The sequence below is a fragment of the Nipponia nippon genome, unplaced genomic scaffold (genome assembly GCF_047370975.1).
Source record: "Nipponia nippon isolate SJK-2023a ecotype South Korea unplaced genomic scaffold, ASM4737097v1 scaffold_4, whole genome shotgun sequence".
In the NCBI taxonomy this organism is placed as follows: domain Eukaryota; kingdom Metazoa; phylum Chordata; class Aves; order Pelecaniformes; family Threskiornithidae; genus Nipponia; species Nipponia nippon.
In genome coordinates, this window is record NW_028262358.1 from 97064437 (window position 1) to 97090061 (window position 25625).

Genomic DNA, 25625 nt, shown 5'->3' on the forward strand with positions numbered 1-25625 from the left:
AACTAGCAAAGTCTCCTGCTAACCCTGAATGATGATGATTGCCACTGTCTTACTGCAATCCCCTCAGAATTTGACTTTATGGAAGTTATTTTTCTCAAAAGTATTTTAATTGTTTCGTATTTACAGTGCCTGAACTCAGATTTGTGTGATCTAAATGCTTGAAGCTAACCAGATAGCATCCTCAGTAAATTAAGACTCATACAAAGGCATCACTGAAACTTTCGCTGTCTTGTTCTCCTGAGGTCATTTTTAAAAAAACATATGGGGGAAGGGGATGTAAACAAACGCTGTATTTGGAGAATTTAATAAGAGATTTGAGTTCAGATTTCTGTTTAGTATGGAAGAAACATTTTCTTTTTTTGACTAGTATTTCCTATAGAGGTAAATAAGGGTTTGGGAAATAAAAGATAAATTAAAAGGAAAATAGTATAATATAATTCAATTTCTGAAGGCAACTGGTGGTTGCACACAGATGAATTGATATATGTCGTGGTTTAACCCCAGCTAGCAACTAAGCACCACGCAGCCACTCACTCACTCCCCCCTGGTGGGATGTGAGAGAGAATCAGAAGAGTAAAAGTGAGAAAACTCGTGGGTTGAGATAGAGACAGTTTAATAGGTACAGCAAAAGCCGCGCACTCAAGCAAAGCAAAACAAGGAATTCATTTACTACTTCCCATCGGCAGGCAGGTGTTCAGCCATCTCCCAGAAAGCAGGGCTCCATCATGCATAATGGTTACTTGAGAACGCAAACGCCATCACTCCGAACATTCACCCTTCCTTCCTTTTCCCCCAGCTTTATGTTTTGAGCATGATGTCATATGGTATGGAATAGCCCTTTGGTCAGTTCAGGTCAGCTGTCCCAGCTGTGTCCCCTCCCAGCTTCTTGTGCACGCCCAGCCTACTCGCTGGTGGGGTGAGGTGAGAAGCAGAAGAGGCCTTGACTCTGTGTAAGCACTGCTCAGCAGTAACTAAAACATCCCTGTATTATCAACACTGTTTTCAGCACAAATCCAAAACAAAGCCCCCAAGTAGCTACTGTGAAGAAAATTAACTCTATCCCAGCCAAAACCAGTACAATATACCACTGTAAAAATACATATATATTTGAAAGAATGTACACATTGTGTATTTCTGTGTGACACCAGAAGGTTTTTCTGTTGGAGTACCTCTAGAGGATCTGCTTGAGCTCTCTCTCTCCTCTTAGTCAACATGTAAAATGCAAGAATATCTGCAACCATTTCACACTGTACTGAGCTGAAACGCTCTTCTACTTGGTATTTCTTGCTCTGAAGTTATCTTTGCCTTTTGGATTTTAGGAACTTAGCTTTGACTCCCTTTCAGCTTTGTGCCAGCTGTGGGTTTGTACCCCATTTCCTGAGAGACATTGTATTTTTTTGTACTGACACCAGTGATTCAAGTCTTATCCAGGAAGACAGGTCCATTGTGGGCATTCAGTTGTTCACCCATGAGAGAAACAGTGGGTCCAGTGCAGAATGGGGCAGAGGAACTGGTTACAAATGGCATAGAGAGGGCCGAGGTACTTGATGCCTTCTTTGCTCTGGTCTTTACCCATAAAACCAGCCTTCAGGAATCCCAGGCCCCTAAGACCAGAGGGAAAGTCTAGAGAAAGGAATACTTACCATTGGTGAAGAAGGACCAGGTTAGGGAGCACTTAAACAAACTGATCATATGTAAGTCAATGAGGCCTGACAGCTTGTACCCACGAGTGCTGAGGAAGCTGGCTGATGTCATTATGAGGCCACTGTTAATGATCTTTGAATAGTCATGGCAATTAGGAGAGGTTTGTGAAGACTGGAAGAGCACAAATAAAAGAGTGTTGGTACCGATACTGGGGGTTAATGCCAAAGCACATACTCAAACTCTGTTTTTTGCACCTCTCCTTGGTAATTCAGTCTATTGAGTCTTTTGCTCTGGAGCCACAAATTGGAACTTCTCTGCAAGGTATCTTCTGTGCGTTGTCATAGTATGGCAATATGGCCAGTGAGAAGACAGATACACCTGCCTCCTCACTGGCGTGCATGCCTTGAGATGTGTTGTTATTGGGCTCTGAAAGTTTTCAGGTTCAGCCTGCCGCCTTCTGCTAATCCAGTGTGCTGTTTGATCTTGGAAACTTTTATCCAGCATTGAAAGAGTTAGGGCAGACACAGTGTAATGGAATTTTTCTTCGATCTTAGCCCATGCAAGATTATTTTCCATCAGTGAGGCCTTGCTGGAGCCTGACCAGGCAATTTGGCAACTGTTACCCTCTTACTGTCATCTGTAAAATGAATGAACTACAACTGCGAAACCCCCAGGAATACTGAGTACCAATATGTATTCTGCTGTCTTTTTCCTTTACTTCCATGGCTGCATCAGAGGAATATAGAGGCATGTGTCTCACAGGAAAGAGGGATGTGAAGAGACTGACTGCTAGAAGAAAAGGCTTATTCTCCTATATCCCACAGATTTCACTAGTGAACTGTTTGGGCTTTGTTCACCAGTAAGAACTCATCAATAAAATATCTGAAACTGCAGAATCTGTCTTGAATGGTACCGTGGAGGACTTTTCAGCCACTGCCACCTGTTATTCTGTAGTGCTGAAAACTGTTCATGATCTATCAAGTACCTCCTCCTGTTAGTACCCTTTGTACTTTTATTTTTGCACAGGGCTCCCAAAGGAAATGGAGGAATCTACAGGAGAGAACTGATTTAAGTCCTTCAGTCCTTTAAAGCTATGTCATCCCATATTCCCTCACAATCTTTCTAATGACTCACAGGAAGAATGAGACAGTTTCTTTCTACCTCCTTCCCCTAGGTGCTCCTCAAGGTCAACCTCAACAGTCATTTAACCAACCTCACAGATGGCAGCTCTTTATCCATCATGGATTACCTGCATCATTCCCACCAGATCATTCTTGCATATCAGCAGCCTTTAGTATGTGTTGGAAGACTTGATACTATTTTTCTCCTTTCTCCCTTTTACTGCATGCAACTACCATATCATCTACCATCTTAAGGTCCTCTTATATTCAGTGCTTGGCCTTAGATACAGATGGTCATTTGATTAACTTCACCATCCTGCTACCTTCTAAGCCTCTGTCAGTTTTCAGGAGTGTGGTGGGGTAACATTGGCTAAGTGACAGATGCCCACCCAGCCGCTCACCCACTCCCTCTCCTCAACTTGACAGAGGGATAAAATAAGATGAAAAAGCTCATGGGTTGAGATAAAGATGGGGAGATCACTTACCAGTTAACTTCATGGCCAAAACAGACTTGACTTGGGGAAAATTAATTTAATTTATTGCCAATTAAAATACATTTGGGTAGTGAGAAACAAAGACAAAATTAAAACAATAGCTTCCCCCTCACCCACACTGCTTCTTCCCAGGCTTAACTTCATTCCCAACTCCTTCCACCCCAATCCCAAGTGGTGCAGAGGGAAAGGAGAATTGTGGTCAGTCCATAACAGTCCCTCTCTGCTGCTCCTTCCTCCTCATGCTTTTCCCCTGCTCCTGTGTGGGTCCTCTCCACAGGCCACAGTTCTTTCAGGAAACATCCATCTCCTCTGGCATGGTCCTCTCCATGGGCTGCAGGGGAATAGCTGCTCCGGCACCATGGAGCAGATATTGACTTTGATGTTTGCACTTCTGGTTCTCTCTCTCTGTTTTTTCCTGCCTGCCTCCGCTGCCTTTGTGGCATTTTCACAGAGTCACCACCACCATGGCTGCAGGGCTCAGCTGTGCCCTGCAAGGTGTTGGTTGGAGCCGGCTGGAACTGGCTGTGTCTGGCACTGAGCAACCTTGGCCTCTCCTCACACAGGCCACATCTGTAGCTTCCCCACTGCCAAAACCTTGCATCCTATATGAAGAGACACTAATTTTATCAGAAGAAAGGGGCTGTTTTGGTGATATGCAAAGATATGATTTGATGATGTGCAAAGATATGATTCTGTTTCTGTAGAGATTATTTCCTTATTTTGAAGAACATTTTGGAGGGATGACACTGTTCTGAACTTGCATGCAGGTTGCTTTTATGAATTTGCAAGTTCAAATCCAGGTGATCATTTCTTTTTGAACATACTGGTAACGCTGCAAGATCACTTTTTGTCTTCCAACTGTGAGGGCATCTATTTTCCCATAGCTGCCAGGCTGACCTGCTGTTAAGATCTTCAGTCTGCAGTTGCTGTTGCCACTTAATTAGTCCACAGCTCCTGCATATTCAACAGGATCCTGGCAACAGCTACAGCACATTTTTGTTGGCAAGACACCTCCCTGACACCTTATCTTGATGTGTGGGCTGATGTGGGAATTGTCCTGGGGGAAAATTTTCAGTGTCTGTGTGATGCTTTCATTCTTTGACAACTCTGCTTCTCTTAGTAACATTAGCCATTTGTCTCTTCTTCCTATTCAGTGTACAAAATTCAGGGCAGTTGCAGACATGTGGGATGACTTATCTTCTGCTGAGCATATTCAGCCCTTTTTATCCAATAGCTTTCCATGTTCCCAAATTGTCTGACCTACCTGGAAACGTGGCAGTGTGTATGTGCATAACACCTTCTCAGGTACCTTGTCGGGTACTTCACCTGTTTGCCTCTTGTTCATGGTCCAGTCTGGAAGCTGGTTTTTAGAAAGTGATTATTATCTTGAAAGTGGCAGCACATAGCATTATGGGATGGAAAGCACATTCAAGCAGTCTGCTACACAGAATCTGTGGTGGTTGATGGAGCTATGCCTTCACATTGACATCTTGGAAGTCGATGCAATTCATAATGTATATACTTTTGAGAATTTTAAGTATAGGTTTGCAACCACATGTCATACAAACAACAAAAAGAAATAATTTCCTTTGTCTGGAAGCAATGGAGCTCAACAGATGGCATCATCTGTGAAGATGACATTTCAGTAATTCCTCTATGTGACTCTGAGATCATTTTGGAAAATTTCAGGATGTCTGGTTGATGATAAGTGAGAAGTAAGGCTTGAACAGTTAGCAGGTAACTTTCATGAGCCCTTAGAGGATGCGTTTGGTATCAGTCCCTTCCAGCAAAGCTTAAAGCTTAAAGAAACTACAGTGAAGTGACTTAATGCAGCAGTGCTCTTCAGTGCTTGCATCCCAGACATCTGTCGTCTGATCGCTTTGAGTTCCTTCCAAATACTGACTGAACATTATACTGTTCCCAAGGAGCCTCCCAAAGCTTGGGAGGATAGGCTGTAATCATTCATTGCATAAGTGTACTCTGGGATCTTCTGTAAGAAGCTTGATGGCAGACTATCTACTTGGACTGAAAATGTATATGGGCACACTTTCCTGGGGAAAAAAAAAAAAAAGGTTTCACACAGAAAATTCATGTGCAGTCCACAACTACATTTGTATGGCTCCTCACTCTGGCTTACCCTTCCCTTTCAGTCTCTTTGTCAAGGCAGAATTATATCTAAGAGACTTGAATGGTGGTCACTACACTCTCCCTATAAACAATGAAGAACAGAGAAGAGCTGGGGTTTACCCCTCAGAAAAGAGGATGTGTTGACCATGCATACCAGCAGATACCAGCTAGTGGCCTGTAATCTTCCTTTGTAGGTCCTGTGGTGATACAGCCTGATGGTGTAAAACTAAAAGGGAACTGTGTGACAGCAATTACTTCCATGTAGTTTAGGTACAACCTTTTCAGCTTCAGGAGAAATCAGACCACAGCCCATTTGACAAGGCAGAAGTATATTTAACAGAATGTATGTACTAGTTGGGCAACTAATGCAATAATTACCCAAATGACCCTATCAATCAGCGGTTCCCTAGAGCAGTTGCTCATTCGTTCTTTCTGTGGTCAGGAACTGTAGGTTCATCTGTTGCAGACTGGTTGTTTCTGCAGCTGATGAGAATGCATAAATTTTACCCTGTGTTTCTTTATGCGTTCCCCTTAGCACACAACTAAAATCAAGAGTTGGTCTCCTTGAGCTATCAATTTACTCATCTGTTAACTTGGTTTTGATAACAGTAGATGTCTAGGCATACGTTGTAGCACTCTCATCACAAAACTCAAGCTACATGAGAAAAAGCATGTTATGCAAACTTCTTACCACATTTTAATAGACAAAAACAATATTCATCTGTTCCTATTTGATGTATGTGTGTTTTTTCTCCAATTTTTTTCAACAGCAGAGAGGTTTATGCCACGAACACAAAGTTTTGGGCATACACCTCCATCCTATTAAAATGCAAATCCATCAGTTTTTCTTCAGGAAAAAAAAGACAATTTGCTGCTAAATCCCATGAAATCCCATTGAAAATTACTTTTACTGATTATACTTGTGTGCTTTGGATGGCAAGTGGAGCAAATTGTTGCCATTTCTGATAAATACAAACTTAGTAACCAAAAGCATACATGTGGTTAGAAAGTACATTAAGGTCGTTAATTTATTATTCTATAAGCATATAGTGCTACCCAAACTGATAATAATAAAGAAGAGATATTATTATCTCAAGATCTTTGCTCTCATAGATGTGTTTTTACAGTATTCTGGGACAGAAATTTTTGTGTGCATTTCTCACCTCTGTCACCATTATCACTAAAGTAATATTTGCATCACTTTGCCTTTCGCTAACATCTTTAGTGGCAGTTGTTTGTATTTCCATGCGCTGACTCACAGTAAGCATTACATCAACTACTCTTGTCATGTGCCTGAGAAATTCCAAATTCATGTTGATTCCCTGTACTGGATCTGTCTGGGCTGGAGCTAATTTTCTTCATAGCAGCCCATACAGTGCTGTGTTTTAGCCTGGTGACCAAAGCAGTGTTGCCAACACAAGGATGTTTTGGCTGTTGCTGAACGGTGCTTACACAGTGTCAAGGTCTTCTCTGTTTCTCGCTCTTACCCCTCAGTGAGTTGGCTCAGGGGTGGGCAAGAGACTGCACGGGGTCACAGCCAGGACAGCTGACCCCAGCTGACCAAATGGATATCCTATACCATATAACATCATGCTCAGCAATAACACTGGGGGGGAAGTTTTTCCAAAGCAGTCATTGCTCAGGGACTGGCTGTGCACCAGTCTGCTGGTGGTGAATAATTGCTTTTGAATCACTTGGTTTTTTTCCCTCTTATTTTTCCTTCACTTAATTTACCTGACTTTGAAGAGTGGCTGGAAAGCTGCCTGGCGGAAAAGGACCTGGTGGTATTGGTCGACAGCCGGCTGAATATGAGCTGGCAGTGTGCCCAGGTGGCCAAGAAGGCCAACAGCATCCTGGCTTGTATCAGGAATAGTGTGGCCAGCAGGATTAAGGAAGTGATCATCCCCCTGTGATTGGCATTGGTGAGGCCGCACCTCGAGTACTGTGTTCAGTTTTGGGCCCCTCACTACAAGAAGGACATCGAGGTGCTGGAGCGTGTCCAAAGAAGGGCAACGAAGTTGATGAAAGGTCTAGAGCACAAGTCTTCTGAGGAGCGACTGAGGGAGCTGGGGTTGTTTATTCTGGAAAAAAGGAGGCTGAGGGGAGACCTTATCACTCTCTACAACTACCTGAAAGGAGGTTGTAGCAAGGTGGGTGACAGTCTCTTCTCCCAAGTAACAAGCGATAGGACAAGAAGAAATGGCGTCAAGTTGCACCAGGGTAGGTTTAGGTTGGATATTAGGAAGAACTTCTTCATTGAAAGGGTAGTAAGGCATTGGAACAGGCTGCCCAGGGAAGTGGTTGAGTCTCCATCCCTGGAGGTATTTAAAAGATGGGTAGACATGGTGCTTGAGGACATGGTTTAGTGGTGGCCTTGGCAGTGCTAGGTTTACAGTTGGAGTCGATCTTAAAGGTCTTTTCCAACCTAAACGATTCTATGAGCAAACACTAGTTTGCTCACTTTTGCCCTTCTCTCCACCATCCGACTCGGGGGGAGTGAGCGAGTGACTGAAGGGGGGCTTACCTGCCAGCTGTAGTCAACCCACCACATTCCCTCAACCTCACTGTCACCCCAGAGGGACCTCTGTGACTAACTTCTGTCACGTGCTCACAATGAATCACACACAGTATTCTCTCTTATACTTCTATAAGGCGTGATTGTCGATTCGTAGGTTTATATGTACTAGTCTTTTCAGTATGTTAAAGGTGTGTCCAGAAGTGAGAGCCCTGCCTGACTAGCTGATAAGAACTGTTACTTTCACAAGAATCTAAAACTGTCTTTATAAAGAAATACCAGGGCAGCCACTAAGAAGTTCTCTTTACTATCTAGAGATTATATGTTTCAGCCTGGCAATACTCAATAAACATCAGCATTTCTGAAATTAAAAGAGCATTAATAATTCTTTGGGAATTGATGTGATATCTTATCTTGAAGTATCTGGTAGTAGAAGTATCTGGTTTATAAACTGCAGAAAACTACCTTGAAATGTACTCCAGCAAGAATATAGTCATATGAGGTTATATACTTCCCCTAATCTTTCGGTGAAGGGAACGTTGAAATGCGGGGTTTCCTCATGGGTTCCTAACATAGGGCTGTATAAATACCCTCACAGTTGATATCCTCCTGATCTGACCCAAATTACAGGAAGCTACCCGGGCATGATATTCTGCGTGGTTTCTTTAACCAAAGAAGACCAAAAGTCTTTAAAATAAGAAACATCCCAGGTTTTAGTAGAATGACAACTAGAACGTTTAACCTCTTTATAATGAAAATTTAACATCATGTCAGACAAAATAGGAGAAAAATGGCTAGATGCAATCCTTCCCCACCCATCATGATCTTGCAGGCGGGTTTTTAGTCTCTCACTGCCTTTCTGAAGTTTAGTGAATTTGCATCTTCTTTGATCCTGTTTTCCTCTCCATCACCTCTGAGCCCAGGTTGTCTGCTGTGTTCTCCTGACAGTAGTCCTATTGCCTGCCATCTAGGTTGTTCTCTGGAACTTTTTTTTTAACCAGAGCCCACTCTGTGGCTCCTCATGGAAATAAATCATATTTTTGCTTTCTACGGGTGTAACTCTTATTCTTAAGGGAACATAATACTAACTTAAAATAGAAGCAAATATAGCATGCAGCCTATTACAGCAGCACACCGACAGAAGACAGTTTAGGAGAATCCTAGAAGTGCTTCTCCAGTGTTAGTAAGACAAAGGGTTTTGGCGACAGCTACAATATTTGTAACTTGGTCCCTATCTTCACTTGTAGTCAGTCACTCTTTCCTCAATGTGTTTAAATTTTGTGTAAGGTCCAACTCAGCTTGAGTTTTGGCAAGTTTTATTTCATCTTTATGCTTTCCACTTTCAACACATGCCATTCTTAGCTGTTTCTTTGTGTGTGTATGTTTGTGTGTGTTCTTCATTATTCCCAGTACCCTCTTCCAGCTGGTGATTGCCAGATATTTCTGCCACTTTAATTAAGGAAATTTCACACCTCCCATCTTTAATGATGTTTTCAGTTCTTTAACTGATTCCTTTAATTTTGTGCTTTTTCCTTCCAAAAGAGAAAATCTTCATTGAAGATGTAATTTTGTTTGTCTAGGCTCTGCTTAAATTATGGTGATTCCTATTTGGTCCTTCCAGAGTTAATCTGGGTGACTAGTCCTTGAGATTTATCAAACTAAAATATAAGGTATCATCATCTTTTTTAGGCTGAGTGTGTATTTGATGAATTAAAAAAAAATAAAATATTTTGCTAAGGAATAGAGACTATCAATATCAAAAGCATTTGGTCTCCTCTTATGCGTGCTAAGTTACTCTCATAGTTGTGTGATTTCCCCTAGAACCTACTTCTCTAATAATGTTAGCGATCTCTCTCCGCATTCATTCTCGGTCCCAGGATCTTCCATTCTCATTGATCTTCTATGTACAAGTTTCCATTATTTCAGTAACAATAAATTGCCTTTGTGTATCTTGGCAGCTTTGACATTTCACTGTGTTGTTTCATTTCTTTTCCCAACTGCAAGCAATGTAGCAGAGGCAGTTTTCGTAGAAAACTATAGTAGATGGAGGCCATTCCTGATCCCTGGCAAATAAGCCCTTCAGTGCTGTTTGCTTAATGGCTTCACTCTAAACTAAGTATCTGAATGTACCTATTGGGCATGCAGCGAATAGCTGAGCCTGAAAAATAGTCAAATAACACATTTGCCAAGCCAGCGGGAAGTGCACTCTGCTCTAAAGGTAGAAGCCAACTAAGCTGTTGTAATATAAAGGAAGAGTCAGTATTAAGAGAGGAACATGGGGATCACATTGTTTGTAGATTTGTGATTTTTGGTGTGCATCATAAAAACAGGAAAGTAACAAAGGAACTGGCAGCTGTTAGACATTAAACCATTGGAAGTGCAACTCTTATTTTGTGCTCTTTCATCTAAATGAAATGAGATTTGGAAATGAAAGAATAGAGAAGGAGGAAACATTTAATAAAATGGAACATTGGGGAACATTAGCATAAAATCATTAATTTCCTATTTTATTAATATTAACGCTATGCTTTTTGAAGGCAAAAGGAGTAAAAATAAGTAACTGTGTCAGTGCCTGTCACTCTCTTCTGTGGTTTAAACCTCCTTATTTACATATCTAGCTTCTACTTACTTTACTGTGCTGGTGTTTACTAAATTCTGAGAATTATATATACAACTACTGAGAGCTGCTTTCTCGGTATATAATAGTAAACAGAAAAAACATTCTTTGATTGTGTCACTGTCTCATTATACAGATTATCATTCCAGGTTACAGAATGCTGTTATACAGACTATTGTTCACAGCACGGGTAGAATAGTATGGGAAAAGAGAGGAAAAAATTAAAACCGAATACATTTATAGAAAGTACTTCAAAGTTAACAAAAGTTAATTATAAGATGAAATGTTAACATAAACCTGAAATGGTAGGAATATCCTGGCTTTTCACGTGATCCTGTATTGTTTGCCATTTGTGAGCTCATGTGTACTCAATATCTGAAAACCAAGGCTATTGACTTTGCCTTGTAATCAGCTTGTGAAAATGGTAAAAACTGTTTGTCCATGCTGCAAACCTGCTGTCTATCTTCTGGTTGCTTTCTTGCATACAGCAGAGTACTTTTGAACCCTTTACTGGGGTTGGAGGAGAAGGATTTGAATGAATCGGATGTATTTAGTTAAAAGAGATTCCTGGTTAACAGCGTAAAAGAGTGCATGAATGCAAACCTGTGTGTGTGCATGTGCACGTGCACGTGCATGTATTCATTTATATATGAAAGTTCATTCCTTTTGGCTTCTGAAATTCTAATACTTGAGTTATCATGTGAAAAATCTTTTACTAACATGGCAAAAATACCCTGCTGAAGAAATGCCTGAGATCATCAGGCATCCTGTGACTTGTAGAGTTTTTATGGGAAAGTTTGTGGAGTTCTTGCAGAGAAGGATCTGGAGGTCCTGGTGGACACCAAGCTGAACGTGAGCCAGCAGTGTGCCCTTGCAGCAAAGGAGGCTAACGGTACCCTGGGCTGCATTAAGAGGAGTGCTGACAGCATATCAAGGGAGGTGATCCTTACCCTATGCTCAGCCCTGCTGAGGCCACACCTGGAGTACTGTGTCCAGTTCTGGGCTACCCAGCATAAGAACCATGGCCATACTGGAGAGAGTCCAGCAAAGGGCCACGAAGTTGATTAAGGAAATGGAGCATCTCTGCTGTGAGGACAGGTTGAGAGACCTGGGGCTGTTCAGCCTGGAGAAGAGAGGGTGCAGGGGGGATCTCATTAATGTGTACCAATATCTGAAGGGAAGGTGTAGAGATGACAGACCCCGGCTCTTTTCAGTGGTGCCCAGTGACAGGACCAGAGGCAATGGGCACAAACTGAAACACAGGAGGTGCCATGTGAGTATCAGGAAACACTTTTTCACTGTGAGGGTGACTGAGCACTGGCACAGGTTGCCCAGATTGGTTATGAAGTCTCCATCCGTGGAGATATTCAAAAGCCATCTGGACATGGTCCTGAGCAACTGGCTTTAGGTGATGCTGCTTCAGCAGGGGGGTTGGACCAGATGACCTCCAGAGGTCACTTCAAACCTCAACCATGCTGTGATTCTGTGAAATACCACAGCCTACGTGATCTGTTACTGTTCTCTTTTCTAGCATCCTGTATTGATTGCTACTGGAGATACAGGATACGGGTTCAGTGCCTGGTGAAGATGGTTCTTTACTCTCATCTAATATTTCTGTTTCTAGGAGAAAGCTGGGGGAAAAAACCTAAATTATTTTTCATGGTCAGATGTACTTTGTCGTGGCAGTAGAAGCCTCAATGGCTGCAGAAGAGTGGAAGGGAGGGTTCAGAGCCGTCTGAGTACCAGATCTCTATACTGTCGTTAATGACACTTGTAATCTCTGTGAAGACTGACTAGAAAACTAAATGCTGTTAGCTTGGTAAAATGTATATTGCATGAACACCTTTTTTTTTATATATCATTCCAAAGCCTTTTAATAGCCTTGAAAATTTTGTGACAGTTGGAAAGGTTTTTTCCAACCAGAAGGAATGTGCTAGAGAAAGAATACAAACGCATTAGAATCTCAAGAAAGGGAAAGTGGCTGACCCTATGGTGTTTGCCCTGAATAACAGCCTGAGGTATGTTGAGAGTAAAAGAGGTAAGAATTCATCTTGAGAAGCATAGAGCAAGTCAGTATTGAGGCTTAAAGCAGTGCTAGGGAGGGAGAGGAGGGAACTCGGTTCCAGGATCTGAGTGATGGGAACAAGTAAGGAAGCAGTTTAGAATCTGCCATGCATGTTTAATTATTTTAATACTTGTTTTCAATTTTTTTAAAATTAAGAACTTACTCCATACTTCCAGTTTTTAGAATATTGTTTGATTTCTCCTCTAGATCACCTACTGCATAATGTCAGTTCATGTGAATCTGATGGTTTTGTCTTTTCTGGCTTTCCTGGGGAGTATCAGTTCCAAATAAAATTTGTAAACGCTCTAGACAAGGACTCTTAAGAGCATGAAACTCAGGGCATGTATAAGAATCTCAGGACTAGGTGTGTCTTTTGACAAGTAAGTGAACAGTATACGAGTCAAGGCGGGGGGAGATAGAATTGAGTGCTAGAACAAGAGGAGATGTTCCACATAAACTGACATCTTCCTCTGGCAATGAGTAGGCAGTACAGAGATAGTTCACAGCTCTGGGGAAACACATACTGTCATAAGTCTCTCAGGACTATGATTCTTAAACTGGGGAGAAAAAAGCTGAAACAAATAATTAGGTAACTGAATCCAACTGCTTACCTCACTCCTTTGCTAAAGGTTTTTGTTTCCTCAGGAGAGATGAAGAAACAGGTCATGGGTCCACTTCTCAGTCATTCCAAGTTAAACTGCCATTAATCTCAATCTATACTAACATGTTGAATTATAGATTTGTTTTCCCGTTCTGTTACATTTGTCACAAGGGCAGTAACATCTAGCTGAAAGACAACAGTGCAGACAACAGTGGGTAGTAACCTGTCAGTTGTGTCATCAAAAATTGATAAAGGTTTTAAATTTTTACTGACTGGTAGAGTTCATTGGTTTTGAAACACAAAAGTTTGTCTTGTCTTACTATAGTAAGAGAATTAAATGCATTTTGGAAGTACTTGGACTCATTACCTTCTTCACGCATCTCGGTTAATGTTTTTATGTGATCTGTCTACTGTAGATACACCTCTGATCACATAAATACATGTGACTGACATCTTGGTGACGTTGGAATGCACTCGTGGTCCTAAACACCTTGTTATGTGTCGGGCAGCTCTCCTTGTTACCATGTTCCTAACACTGCAAACCACCATAATACCAGTTCTCACCTGGTCCTGATGGCTTATATATACCACCCTGTTAAACTTAGGATCCTCTGAAGTATTTTTGGGAAGTGAAGACATTTTTTGAAAGGCATAGTGTGCTAGCTGATATATTCCTTACATCTTGTGTGAGGAATACTGTGTTTAGTATTTAGTTACCTTGAAACCCTTTTTGTCTTAAAAGAGGCTGAGCTAGAAAAATAAAATTATGTATTTACTGTATACAAAACCAGACAATCCTGTTGCAGAGGTTTATAAAAGATGTACAGGCATGACAAAAGAAAGCACAAAATCATAAAAATTTATGAAGAAATTTTCTTCTTGTCTCTCCCTTCTTCAGCTGAGGTTCTTTGACTTTCTTAGAACTCTGACAAAATGAACCCCTTCTGAATACCATATACCTCAGATTTCATTAACTAAAGGAAAGCCTATTTTGTTGGAATATTTTAGCTTTTATAGCCATTTTTTCCTTCTGCAGACCTCCAGGTGTTCCAGATAAATACAATCATTCTCCCTGAAACATATGTATTTCTTTCTTATGCAGGGGATGGTCTGATAGACCATCATGTGAGTATTAATTCCTTTGATATGCAGATGTCTTTATTTTAGATAAGGTGTTATCTCTTTTAGTTCTGACAGTAGATGTACAACTCCTTGCTTCAACCCCTCCCTTTTTTGTAACTCAACATTTAAGATTCAGTAAGAAGTGTTTCACAGTGAATCTTATTTTAGATATCATAGAATATCCTGAGTTGAAACCGACCCATGGGTATCATCGAATCAGTACATAAACACATATACTTGATACAAACATCTCTCGGGTCAAATGTTTGTAGGTCTGAGCTATTGGTTATTGATTGGACAAGAACCAGAACTACAGCAGTTAACTGGCTTGTACTAGTTAAGGGTGATGGACTCCAAACACCTTTCTTCTAATGTGCTGTAATACTGTATTACATTGGTGTAGCACAGGGTTCAATATGATTAACTTCAGCATCACTCTGAAAAGGGGAAGTGCAGGGAGATGAGTTGGTTTCCACAGTTAGTTGATAGAGCCTGTACTAGATAAGAAACATAAGTCTGTTTTCCAAATTTCGTTCTACGTGTTCTAGTCGTCTCAGGCCAATAATGCTTTCCGGCTTGTTCATGGGCAAGGTATTGTACCACATTAACAAGAGAGAATTAAAACAGATAAATTACAGAACTTACTAAGAATTGCAATAGCAAACACAGTACGTAAATCATGCATTATGCTTATAAGCATGAACACTGAAATTGTTTACAGAAAGGCCAGGCATTACTAGCTGTAAAACTTAAGAGAAGTCCTTCCTTACCTCAGAGTCTTCATATCACTTCTGAAATGCAATGTTGCATTTGCTTAACTCTAAGGCAAGAGCAAGTTTAAAAGATAAGGATCTTGGCCAAGGACAAACTTTCATAAAAATGGAAAAGCAGTTTCTCAGTACCCTTGAATCTTTTAGACTTACGGATTTTAATTAATCCTTTGTGGCTTAATGAAGCATTCTCAGCCAGAACAAACTGGCAGAATCACGGGAAATTGACAGTGAAACACTTACGCTCAAGTTTTACACTGCCAGTCAATTTAGATGAGGAAATGATGCAAGAGGAATGTGAATGCCTGTTATATGGTGAGCTGGCTCCAGCAGAGTCTGGGACCAGGCAGATGACCAGTCTGGTTCCCTCTGTAAAGCCCAGCAATCCAGGAGGTGGTTTACCAGTACTGGTCCGCTCACAGATCCAGTGTGAGGGCATAGGCTCAGTTCCCTGCCCTACAGCACAGGAGACTGGAAGAACTCCTGACTTTTTGATTTCCCATAGTGGGAGAACTACCAGGGTAGCAAGTTCTGCAACCCCTGATTTAAGTTGCTAGAACAAATGAGAAATGAGGTGCGGAAATGTAAACCTGTACCATCCTAGAAAGTTTGGGGATTTTTTTCCCCCTGTTCTGTCCATTTTTTTATGCTTTACCATTCTTGTTTCATGGAAGTCTTGCGATAGGGTTCAATATCCATGGCAGATATGATAAACACAGATTCAGGATAATAGCAGCTACATGAAAAACATAATCTTGATTTAACTTACTTCTTAGCCCCTTTTTAGTTCTGTTAGTGTAACTGAATTAAAATGATTTTTTGGACGTTTGGCTCAGAATCACAATTTCAGTGTAAAATCCTCTATTATATTAACGTAGCAATTAAATGAAACTTTGATATTATGCATAGGTTTATACAGTGTTTCATTTAATGACCAGTACTGGTCAGGATGTAGGAGAGATTTCAGTTCCTTTGTGTTTCGTCCACTTTATTTTATATATGGTGACATGTAGGCAATTTTGCCAGTATACCTTCCCATTTTTCCTTCCCATTTCTGTACTAGTACTAGTACAGAAGCTGAAACAATATTCCTTTTCCCATATTTTAAGTGTTTTATTTTATTACTTTTGTTTTCAGAACCAATACCGCTTTTCATTTTCCTACACATTTTGAAAGGTCATTAAACTCTAATAAAAATTGTTTTATAATAATCTAACAATAAAAATGCATGTGGATTAAAATTGGAACTGAGTAGGAAGAGTATTAAAAAAAGTAAATATTAGAAAGCGCAGTAACAGACAGCATAGATACATCACTCCCCCCCACCTCCCGTCTACTTCAGCAACACTTTTGAAAGGAAGGCGCATTTCTCTCTAGTTAGTGGCTATACAAATTAACCAGACTAACGTTGTCCATTTTGCTTGAACTACTGGAATTAAAATGCACAAGGTTTAATTTTTATTAATTGGTGTTTAAAAAGTTTAAATCAGGAAGAACAAAAGTGTTAACATTTTTTGGTCAAGGTGATGTCTGAGTGACTAATGTTACTTTTTAATAAATCCATGAAAATCTGGTGGCTTGAAGAGATGAGAAAAAATACATATCCTACCTATAGCATGTTGCCTTGAATTCAGGCAAGCTTCAGTGCTCACTAAATGGCAGAATAAAGTTCTGTTGGATTAAGCATGTTCTGTTTGCCTTGGTGCTAATTTGGTAGTCTGTATAGCTTTATTTTGTGCTGTATTTAAATCAGTATCTAACCCAAGAACATGGGTTGTAAAATGACATTTCTTAGAGAACAAATTCTTCTTCAGGGGGAAAGGAACACCACCACCACCCCACCACACCCCCAAGGAAGTTAAGACTTTTTTGAAAAGGGGATTATTTTTGTTTTTCTGATGTTGTCCGATATTGAAGTTCAGTTGCAGTAGGTTTTGAGCAGGTTAAAACTGAGATGGTTAGTCAAATTTGTTGCTGTTTGGCCAATCTGAAGAGAATACAACATTGAGAGTAGAATTTGCTTAGTTTCAGAATTCATTATGACCATTTCGTATGATTCTAATCACTAGCAAGAACCAGAACTGGAGTAAAGAAACCATTCTCTCAAGGTTGATTTTTATCTTGGAGTTATGCATTAATTTCCAAACTGTTCATCATGTTGTTAGTAAACATAAATAAAAATGTTATCAGAGTATTCAGAAATGTGTACCTGGGCCATTTTGTTTATGTTTAAAATATTACAATTTGAAAAGTTTCACAATCTTTTGCAGAGACTTCTACAAATCAAACTCCAAAATCAGGCATATTTCAAAGGAATCATGAAGATGTGAAAGATTACTGAATTGTGTATCCTGGTACACTGTAATACCTATAGTGAGAGTTTTTAAGATACACGAAATTTATCTTGAGTGGAGACAAATGAGGAAAGATTGTGCTATGCTTTGTTTTCTTTTGAGTTAATTATATTTTTTTTTTATAAATGCTCTGATCATAAGCCAAAACCTCATTGTATTGTTTATGAATCTGTAGCGAAATGACAGCATGCAAGCTTGTTTCACTAGGAACTCAATTCTAGGTTAATTCTACCTAACAGCAGCTCTAATTTGAGCTAGTCAGTAAGGGATGTTAATAAATGGTTTGGCATATATGTGTGAACTTTTCCTACCAGGTAAGTATCTGTACTCATTTTTGTCAAGTATAAAGGGCATTTAAAGAGCATGGTTACTATATGTCAAACATATCTGCATAGTTTCTGAATAGTGAATTGTACTAAATTAAATTTCTGGTGTTGCTATGACCCTGACATTTTCAGGCAATTTAAGTATTACAGTTTGTCAGCATATTAATGTATTTTTGTAAATGGAAGGAAAGCCAGCTACATGTGAAGTCTATGTTTTAATACTATGCTAATCACAAACACGTATCTATTCTCAAAATGAGCAGAATAAAAGCTGCTTACTTTTGATTATTTGTATCAATAGCCCTTATTCCTAAATATGTCTAAGAAGATATTAGTTTTTTGGATAGATTGCATAGCACTCCAAAGGCAAGTAATTGTTTGACCAAAGTGTTTATAATGTAGTTATGGTTACAAAATAAAGAAGTATTTTAGTATTACTTTAGAGGAATGCATTGCATTCAAAATATACACATATCGATGTAGGAGAAATTATTAGGATCCCAATCAGTATGTTTGTTTTGGGGGGAAGGAAACCAAAATTTAATTGTTGTTAAAATATTCACTGATAATAGTACTCAGGGGAATACACAGATAAATGTTTATTCCCAAACCAAGCGATTAATTTGCTGTTCAGTGTGCAAAATGGATCATAGGTTGCCATAGTGAATTTTCCCTATACCAACCTGACATTCAGAGTCTTGAATGAACTTAACTAGGCACAGTAGCTGTCGTAAATGTTAAAACCATATTGTACCTGACCACTGTGTTTACTGGTTCCTTTTGCTTTCTATATTTTTGTTTGTTTTTACAATCACAAGAATGAGGGCTTTTTTGAAAAACATACATGTTGTGACTGGAACAATCATAATAAAGCTTTAGTGAAACTTCAGAAGAGGGTAAAGGAAAGAAGAAGAAGCAGAGCTCTAACAAGATGATTTATGCAGCCAATATTAAAACACCTTAAATTTTTCATTTTTTTAGGCAATGTTATGGGTTGCATGTCATTTCCAACTCAGAATTGTGTAACCATTTCTGTCCGTGTTCATATTAGATTTGCAACAGATCCTGCATCCTGTTAATTTGAATTTTTTTTTATTTACTATGTATAAAAGGCAGGGAAAAAAGAATAACAAGCATCTCTTATAAAAAGTAAAATGTGAAACTGAATAGGACAATACATTTTCAAAGATTACCTGGTATAATTTGTCATGATAATGACAGCAAAAGCAGACTGCTGACTGTAACACTTGGCAGTCCATCACGCCTATTTCCTTGCCAAAGTGACTGGTAAAGGACTGATATGGAACAGAGACAGTCTTCTGTTGTCCATAATTCATACCAATAATCTATGTCAGCCATTGTGGTGTATCAAATGATATTGTTCTTTCAATATGCCAAGTGTAACTTTGAGAAGGGGAGTGTTCACATCCAGTCCTCAAATGAGGGTTCTGTTTCTTTCTAATTTTCATGAAACCTCAGTGCGATCCCCTAAAACATGTTTGCTACACAGGGAGCCGACCTTCCCCGTTCCAGCACCTGAACTTTACTGACTTCAAATGCCACCTTAAATGGTTACATAACTTTCCACAGCGTCACATTGCAGTAATATATCTGTTTTAAAGTCTTAACTGCCCTTAAGCCTTTGCTGCTAAAGAAATAAAGAGAGAACTGTTAATGAACTTCCTTGAGCCCTTCCCAGGGGTTGGAAGGCCTGTTCATTTTGTTTATGGTGTGCGGCATGGCACAGTGTGTTATATTTCAGCACAGCTGAACGGTGCAGAGGAAAGCAATTCGCCTTGCTTCTGCTGTGTTGTACTTGTGCAGCACATCTCTCTGCCGGGAGGGAGAGATCTCTCCTTTCCTGAGGAAGCTGGGAGCAGCTTTGGGCAGCCCCAGGCAGAAGGCCTGTGGGAGAAAAAGAGCCTGGGGCAGTCCTGAGAGGAACGGGGTGCTTACTTAAAGTTTGGAGGTGACTCTTGGCCATCTTGTAGAAGTGATGGCAAAAAGGAAATTTTCCTCAGGACCTAGAAGCAGCTGTGTGTGTCTGGAACACTGAATGTTTTTGACACCAAAGTCACTGAACTTTTTAAAAAGCAAGACTAGAGGAAAGGGCCCTCCCTGAAAAGACAGAGGAGGGAGGTGGGACATTTATCTATCTCACCCAGCACATCAGAAATCTATTAAATGGTTGCTGTGTTCTAATTTCGTATTTTGTGTCCTAGTAAAATATAGTTTTAAAATCTTTCGGTCTTTCAAAATCTCTTTTTCCTTTAGAGAAAAGGGCAGGTGGTTCTACCTTAAGGCTCTGGACAGAGCAAGAAGCCATCACAATATGAAATGTGGTTTACTGGCTGGTAAGGAAGAAGGCACATATACAGGCTAGAGGTCATCATTCTTTTTATGCCCTTTAATGATAAGAAAAGAGATAAGGAAGACTATTTTGGAAAAATCGTTTCCCATCAATTTCACCAATTTTTTACTCCATTTAGACTCACACCATCCACAACATCCTATGGCAGAGTTCCTCAGCTTAATTTTGAATGGTATGAAAAGTACACCTTTAAGCTTGCTTTCGTCTTCACACTGATTTATGTGTTTCATGTCCTTTTGACCCTGTATTGTAAGAAACTGTGAAAACTCTTTATTTGTTTGTGCACTACTCTGTTCTAACTCTCCTTGATGGTGGGTTTTCGTGAATAAAGAATCCTAGTCTATATAGTTACTCGGTGTTCAGAAACTCATATATATCGTCCTTACATACCTTATAGTTTTTGCATATTGTGAAATTTTTGCATATTGTGAAATTCTCTTAGAATTTTGTTCTTGCTATCATGAGTAATGCAGGTAACATTGAGCCAGTTGTGAATATGGTAGAGAGCACAGACTCTGGTACAGATTGCTGAAGGAATTTCTAGGAGTTCTCCATATTGAGAAAGCTCACTATTTATTCCCAATTTTTCTGCTTCTGTTTTAATCATTCTCTTCATCTGTTGAAGACCTGCCTTGTTATCCCAGGGTGACTGAGTTACTTCAGAATCTTTTAGCACAGAAACTTGTTAAAAGCCTTTTGGAAATCAAAGGCTATGTGCCAAGGCGTCCTTTTTCACATATTCAGTGTTTCTCCTGTGAGTTACGATTTCCCTTCTCAGAAACTGTCTCAACTATTCCCCAGTACATTATGTTCATCTCTCTATCTGTTAATTCTCTTCTTTAATGTAGTTCTTAATGGTTTGTCTGGAATGGAACTGGGACTTACTGATCCATAGTTTGAGGTGTGCCTTTGCATTCCTTAGTCTTGTCCCACTTTCCCAAATCATAAAAAGCAAAAAAACCCCAAACAATCCAAACCCAGAACAAACAAACAAAAACCCCAAAAATCCACATCTACCATTCCTGTGGTTTACATACCATTTTAACAGATGATCACAGTGATTTCCTTTAGGACTTCTGGGCAAACTTTCCTTTTTTTTTGCTACTGTTCACTTTGTTAATTTATTTGAAAACATTTTTCAGTAATAATTCAATTTGAGATCTCTGATGTATCCCTACTAAAAAGCAGTTCCGGCATGGGAACCTCCTAGAGCTCCTCTACATTAAATTTTGATTTGGAGAGTTCTTTTACATTTCCTGCTACAGACTTATCTCTTTGAACATTCCTTTTATACTTTGATGGTCTACTGGCCCTACAGCCTTTCTGGCAGGCTTACTGCTCCTGTTGGGTTTTAAAAAGCATTTACTGCTCACAATTATGCTTTTAGCAAATTGTTCCTCAAGATCTTTTTATTTTCCTTTACCTGGCTGCTTTATTGTATTTTTACTGCCAACATTTACGTAACTTCCTATTTTCCTTCATTTGGACATGGCTTCAACTTTTAAAGGATGTCTTTTAGCCATTATAAACATTTTGTATCTTGCTATTTAAACATTCCAGTTTTTGAGGGTCTCTGAAGTATTTTTTTTTTCTAGTAGTTTATTCACATTTTATGTGAACCTCTGATAGCTTGTTTTAAGTATTCATCTGCATCTGCTTTACCCTTTGGGATATTGCTTTGAATTTCCTTTTAAAAAGTCCCTTCATTTTTATGTAGTGCTCCTGTGTGAAATGATGACCTCAATGACTTTTTTTTGTTGTTGTTTCTGCAGGTATCTAAACCTGCACATACCTAAACCTGTCTTCATGGCCAGTGTTAGGAATGGGTCCTCTGCAGTGTTAAGGACCAAACCAAGACTTATTTCTCCTTCTGTGGGCTTATGACCAGCAGTCATTTGGTGCCTCAGGTCATACCCTCCTCCACCGTTACTGTGTTTTCTTCCCTAGTAGTCTCCCAAGGCCCCACTTGAATGTGTCAATGACTTTCATCTTCATGGACAGTCCTAGCAGTACGTTTTTCCTATTTTGGCATGAAATTTATTATGTAAACTATGGAGTCTTACCTGTTATGTGGCCCCAAGAACAGGTACACATGATCTGGTGTGACCAGGAACCTGTCCCAGTCCAGTGGTCCAGTTCATAAAGTCTCAGTTGCGCCATTTTCAGTGGGGTTTTTATATAACACCTCTCAACATATTTTGTCAGTGTCATTTGTTTAGATGGCGACATATGCATAACAATTTATTGTTCTGTGTTTTTTCAGTGCCCCTACAGTGATTCCCATTTTTAATAAGTCCTTAGGCATCTTTGAAACATGATTAATGGTAATAGATATCTTTTGAGCAGGGAAGTAGTAAACTTAAAAGTAGACCTTTCAAAGCTTCCTTGTTTGCCATTCCCCATGACCTGTGTTCATCTATAAAAAATAAATACCTGTTTAAAGTTAGAGAAGTCCACTTTTTGCTGGTGTCTCACTATACCTGTGGTGCTGTCTGTATGTGCAAAACTCTATGAGTTTATATTTAAGTCAGTACTACTTATCTTGCTGTAATTCCTTTTCACTTTCAAATTTTTTAATAGAATGTCATTAGAGGAAAAATGGAGACCAGGAGGGTTCTTCAGGAGTAGGGTTAAATTATGTTACAGATCTTTTGCAGAAACTTAATTATTTTTAAAACTGATCACAATGACAACAAGCAAAAGAACTGTGTGCATTTTCTCCTTTGTAGATGCCTGGACCTGTCTATAATTTCACTGGCTGTATACAAGTCATAGAAATTAATGATGTGGGGCCTTTCAACTTCTCTAATGCTGTGGGAAGAAATAATGTCGACAATTGCAGGTAAATGACCCTCTGTGCCTTTTCAAATCAGAAGAAACTGTTTGTGATGATTTTGCTTTCTTCCTTAAATAGGGTGACCATTTTAGATAATTTCAACGATGGTTACAGAAAAAAATTGATTATATAGGTGGATATTGTGCTTTCTTTTATGTTTCTGAAGCCTTTTCTTTATGTAAAATGCTTTTTGCAGAGTAGTGCAATTAAGCTTAACAGCTTATATAGAGTGAGTTTTCACTCAATGAATGCTGAAAGACTGTACTAAGCAAGATTATCTGCGACAAAATACAGGAGTGGGAAGCGGGGTGATGTGCTGGTTGTGTGGATTCCCATTAATCTTGTAACAAATGCTGATGACTTGCTGCTACACTTACTATATTTGAGATTGTGAAAAATGCTGGAAAGCATTGTTTCTGAATACATAAAAAAACCCCACTTGGTTTCATTTTTGCGTACTCACATTGCTGTTGGTCATGCATTGACTGAAATAAAAGGCTATACAGAGACAGTGATGTAGATTAGGATTCTGTTCTGGCATATAAAAGGTTTGAACATGGAAAAGTGGAAAACAAAACAAAGTAGAGGTGAACTGCATTTGTAGATCATGAAGTCTCAAAACAGAGTATGATTTTAGTCATAGGACATATGTCTTATAGCCCTGGAGAATTTTGCATAAGCCTTTTTACATACGGCTTCAATTTTTTTCCCTAAAATTTACAGAATAGTTTAATTAATGATCGTGTGCTTCTTTAAACAGTATGTTAGAAAGCTAGTGGTAATCGACTGGATCATTAATTAAAGATCCATGAGATCTGGACTCTGCACTCACTTCTACCACTAGCCCCTTAATGAACGTACACACATCACACTCAAAGTTATGAAAGCAATGTAAACATCAAACCCGTTATCTAATCATCTACCTGCCTAACTACCTGCCTAACTCCTAGGCATCTAAGTTTTTGCCAGTAAAACTTACTCTGAACATAAATTTCAGCTTTTTACACCTGCACAGACCTGCCACCATTTTAATTTAGAAGGGCAGCTTAGTGTCACCTCCTTGTCTAAACTTGACGAAGGCATAAATCTTGCCCAAGGCATTTTGTTTGGAAGATGGTCTCTAAGTGCATTTAACAAACAAACAGTTCTGGGTGTAAATCCTGCACAAAATACAGAACTCTGGCCTCTATTGTGACAAATCCCAGCTAAGAAAGAAGTGATGGCTCCACTCTTGCCTTTCTGTACGGAGGCTTTTCCTAGCTAGAACTGTGGTCTCCTCCAAAACGGCACATACTCTTATCTGTGGAACTATGCCTCTGTGAAGAACAGAAATTCATGGAGATGAAAGCGAGTGAGGAAGCTACTTAATGCTTCTAATTCAGGTATTAACTTAGGAAAAAAAAATCTTGACTTCAAGGACTATTTATATATTAGGAAATCATTGGGAAAAAATCATAAACCATCTCAGATGTCTCCTCTGGTTACTAGATTAGGAAATTGTTCTCCATTTTGCACAGGCATTAGAGCTTTGGTGTCCCAAATCCTGGGCAAGATGTAGCTCCAGTTTTTATACTAGATAAAAGAGGCATAACTTTAAAGTCAGGACCATTATCATCTTTTGTGCTTTCTTTCATTCTCCAAAATAATACTTTCTCTGAGATAGGTGTCTACATCCTTGGTCTTTTTGACACCATTCTTTTTTTCAGTTTTTCCTATTGCGTAGTTTATATAGCCATTCATTTAAGAACCGAGCCTTCAAGAACCAAGAGACGAATGAGGCCTGCTTTGTCCAGTCTGTGTATATAACATATAGAGGGATACAGACAGGAAGGAGAAGGCTTATAAGCAAATTCAGCTTTGTTCCTTTTTAAAATTGTTTAATTTAGAATGCTATATTATCTATTATAATCTATAGAATTATATGCCAAGATTTATAGCATTTTGTATTGATTCTGATACTTCCCTTCATAGTTTGGCAATTAGCACAGAAATATGTCTGATACGGTATAATATAGAAATTAAAGATTGCTTTATTTGAATCAGAACTCAGTTATTACAGTCTAGGGCTGTTTCTTGCAAATACTTACTGTATATATGTAACTGATTAGATGAGCAAAAATGACCTGATAGTTTGTATAGATGAACCATGTCTTATACATAAAAGGATGCTGGGCCTCCTCAGTCCTCTGTCCTGGACAACATGTGTTCCTTTTCCCTCCCTGCTTGTTCCAGAATGCTGCAGATGAGCCTAACAGCGTCCAGCCCCATGCAGAGCTGGCTCCATCCTGGTCCAAATCACAGCTATTCCTGTCTGTGAAAAGCTGGGGAACAGAATTGAAATCAGTCTGAATTTCCTTGGTGGCATGGTTGTTCCATAGGATTGGACTGCAGGGAAGCCTGGCAAGCTTTCTCCTTTACTCATTCACTGCCCTGTAACACATGAATTTTGTATCTGCCCACACATGGTAGCTTGCATCATCCTTTGCTCTTCACTTTAGGTATAACCCACATGCATCCTGAGCGTCATCAATCCTTACATATAAATTCTGCTGCTGAGAAAGCGTCTAGGAAGCCCAGCTGCTATTCTTTTTTTGCAAGACAGGCTTCTTGGGAAGAGACATTTGTTTTGAGAAGAAAGGGGAAAGTGCTTGAAGAAAGTTGC

The 25625-nt window shown here is 39.5% G+C and overlaps 1 protein-coding gene across 1 annotated transcript in view; it reads left to right on the top strand.

Moving 5' to 3' along the window:
• Window positions 1–25625, top strand: part of EYS (EGF-like photoreceptor maintenance factor) — a 923675-nt gene that overhangs the window by 648598 nt on the left and 249452 nt on the right. Inside the window, exon 36 of the mRNA XM_087776394.1 lies at window positions 22857–22969. Coding sequence (XP_087632520.1) covers window positions 22857–22969 — 113 coding nt within the window. The remainder of the gene's footprint in view (window positions 1–22856; window positions 22970–25625) is intronic.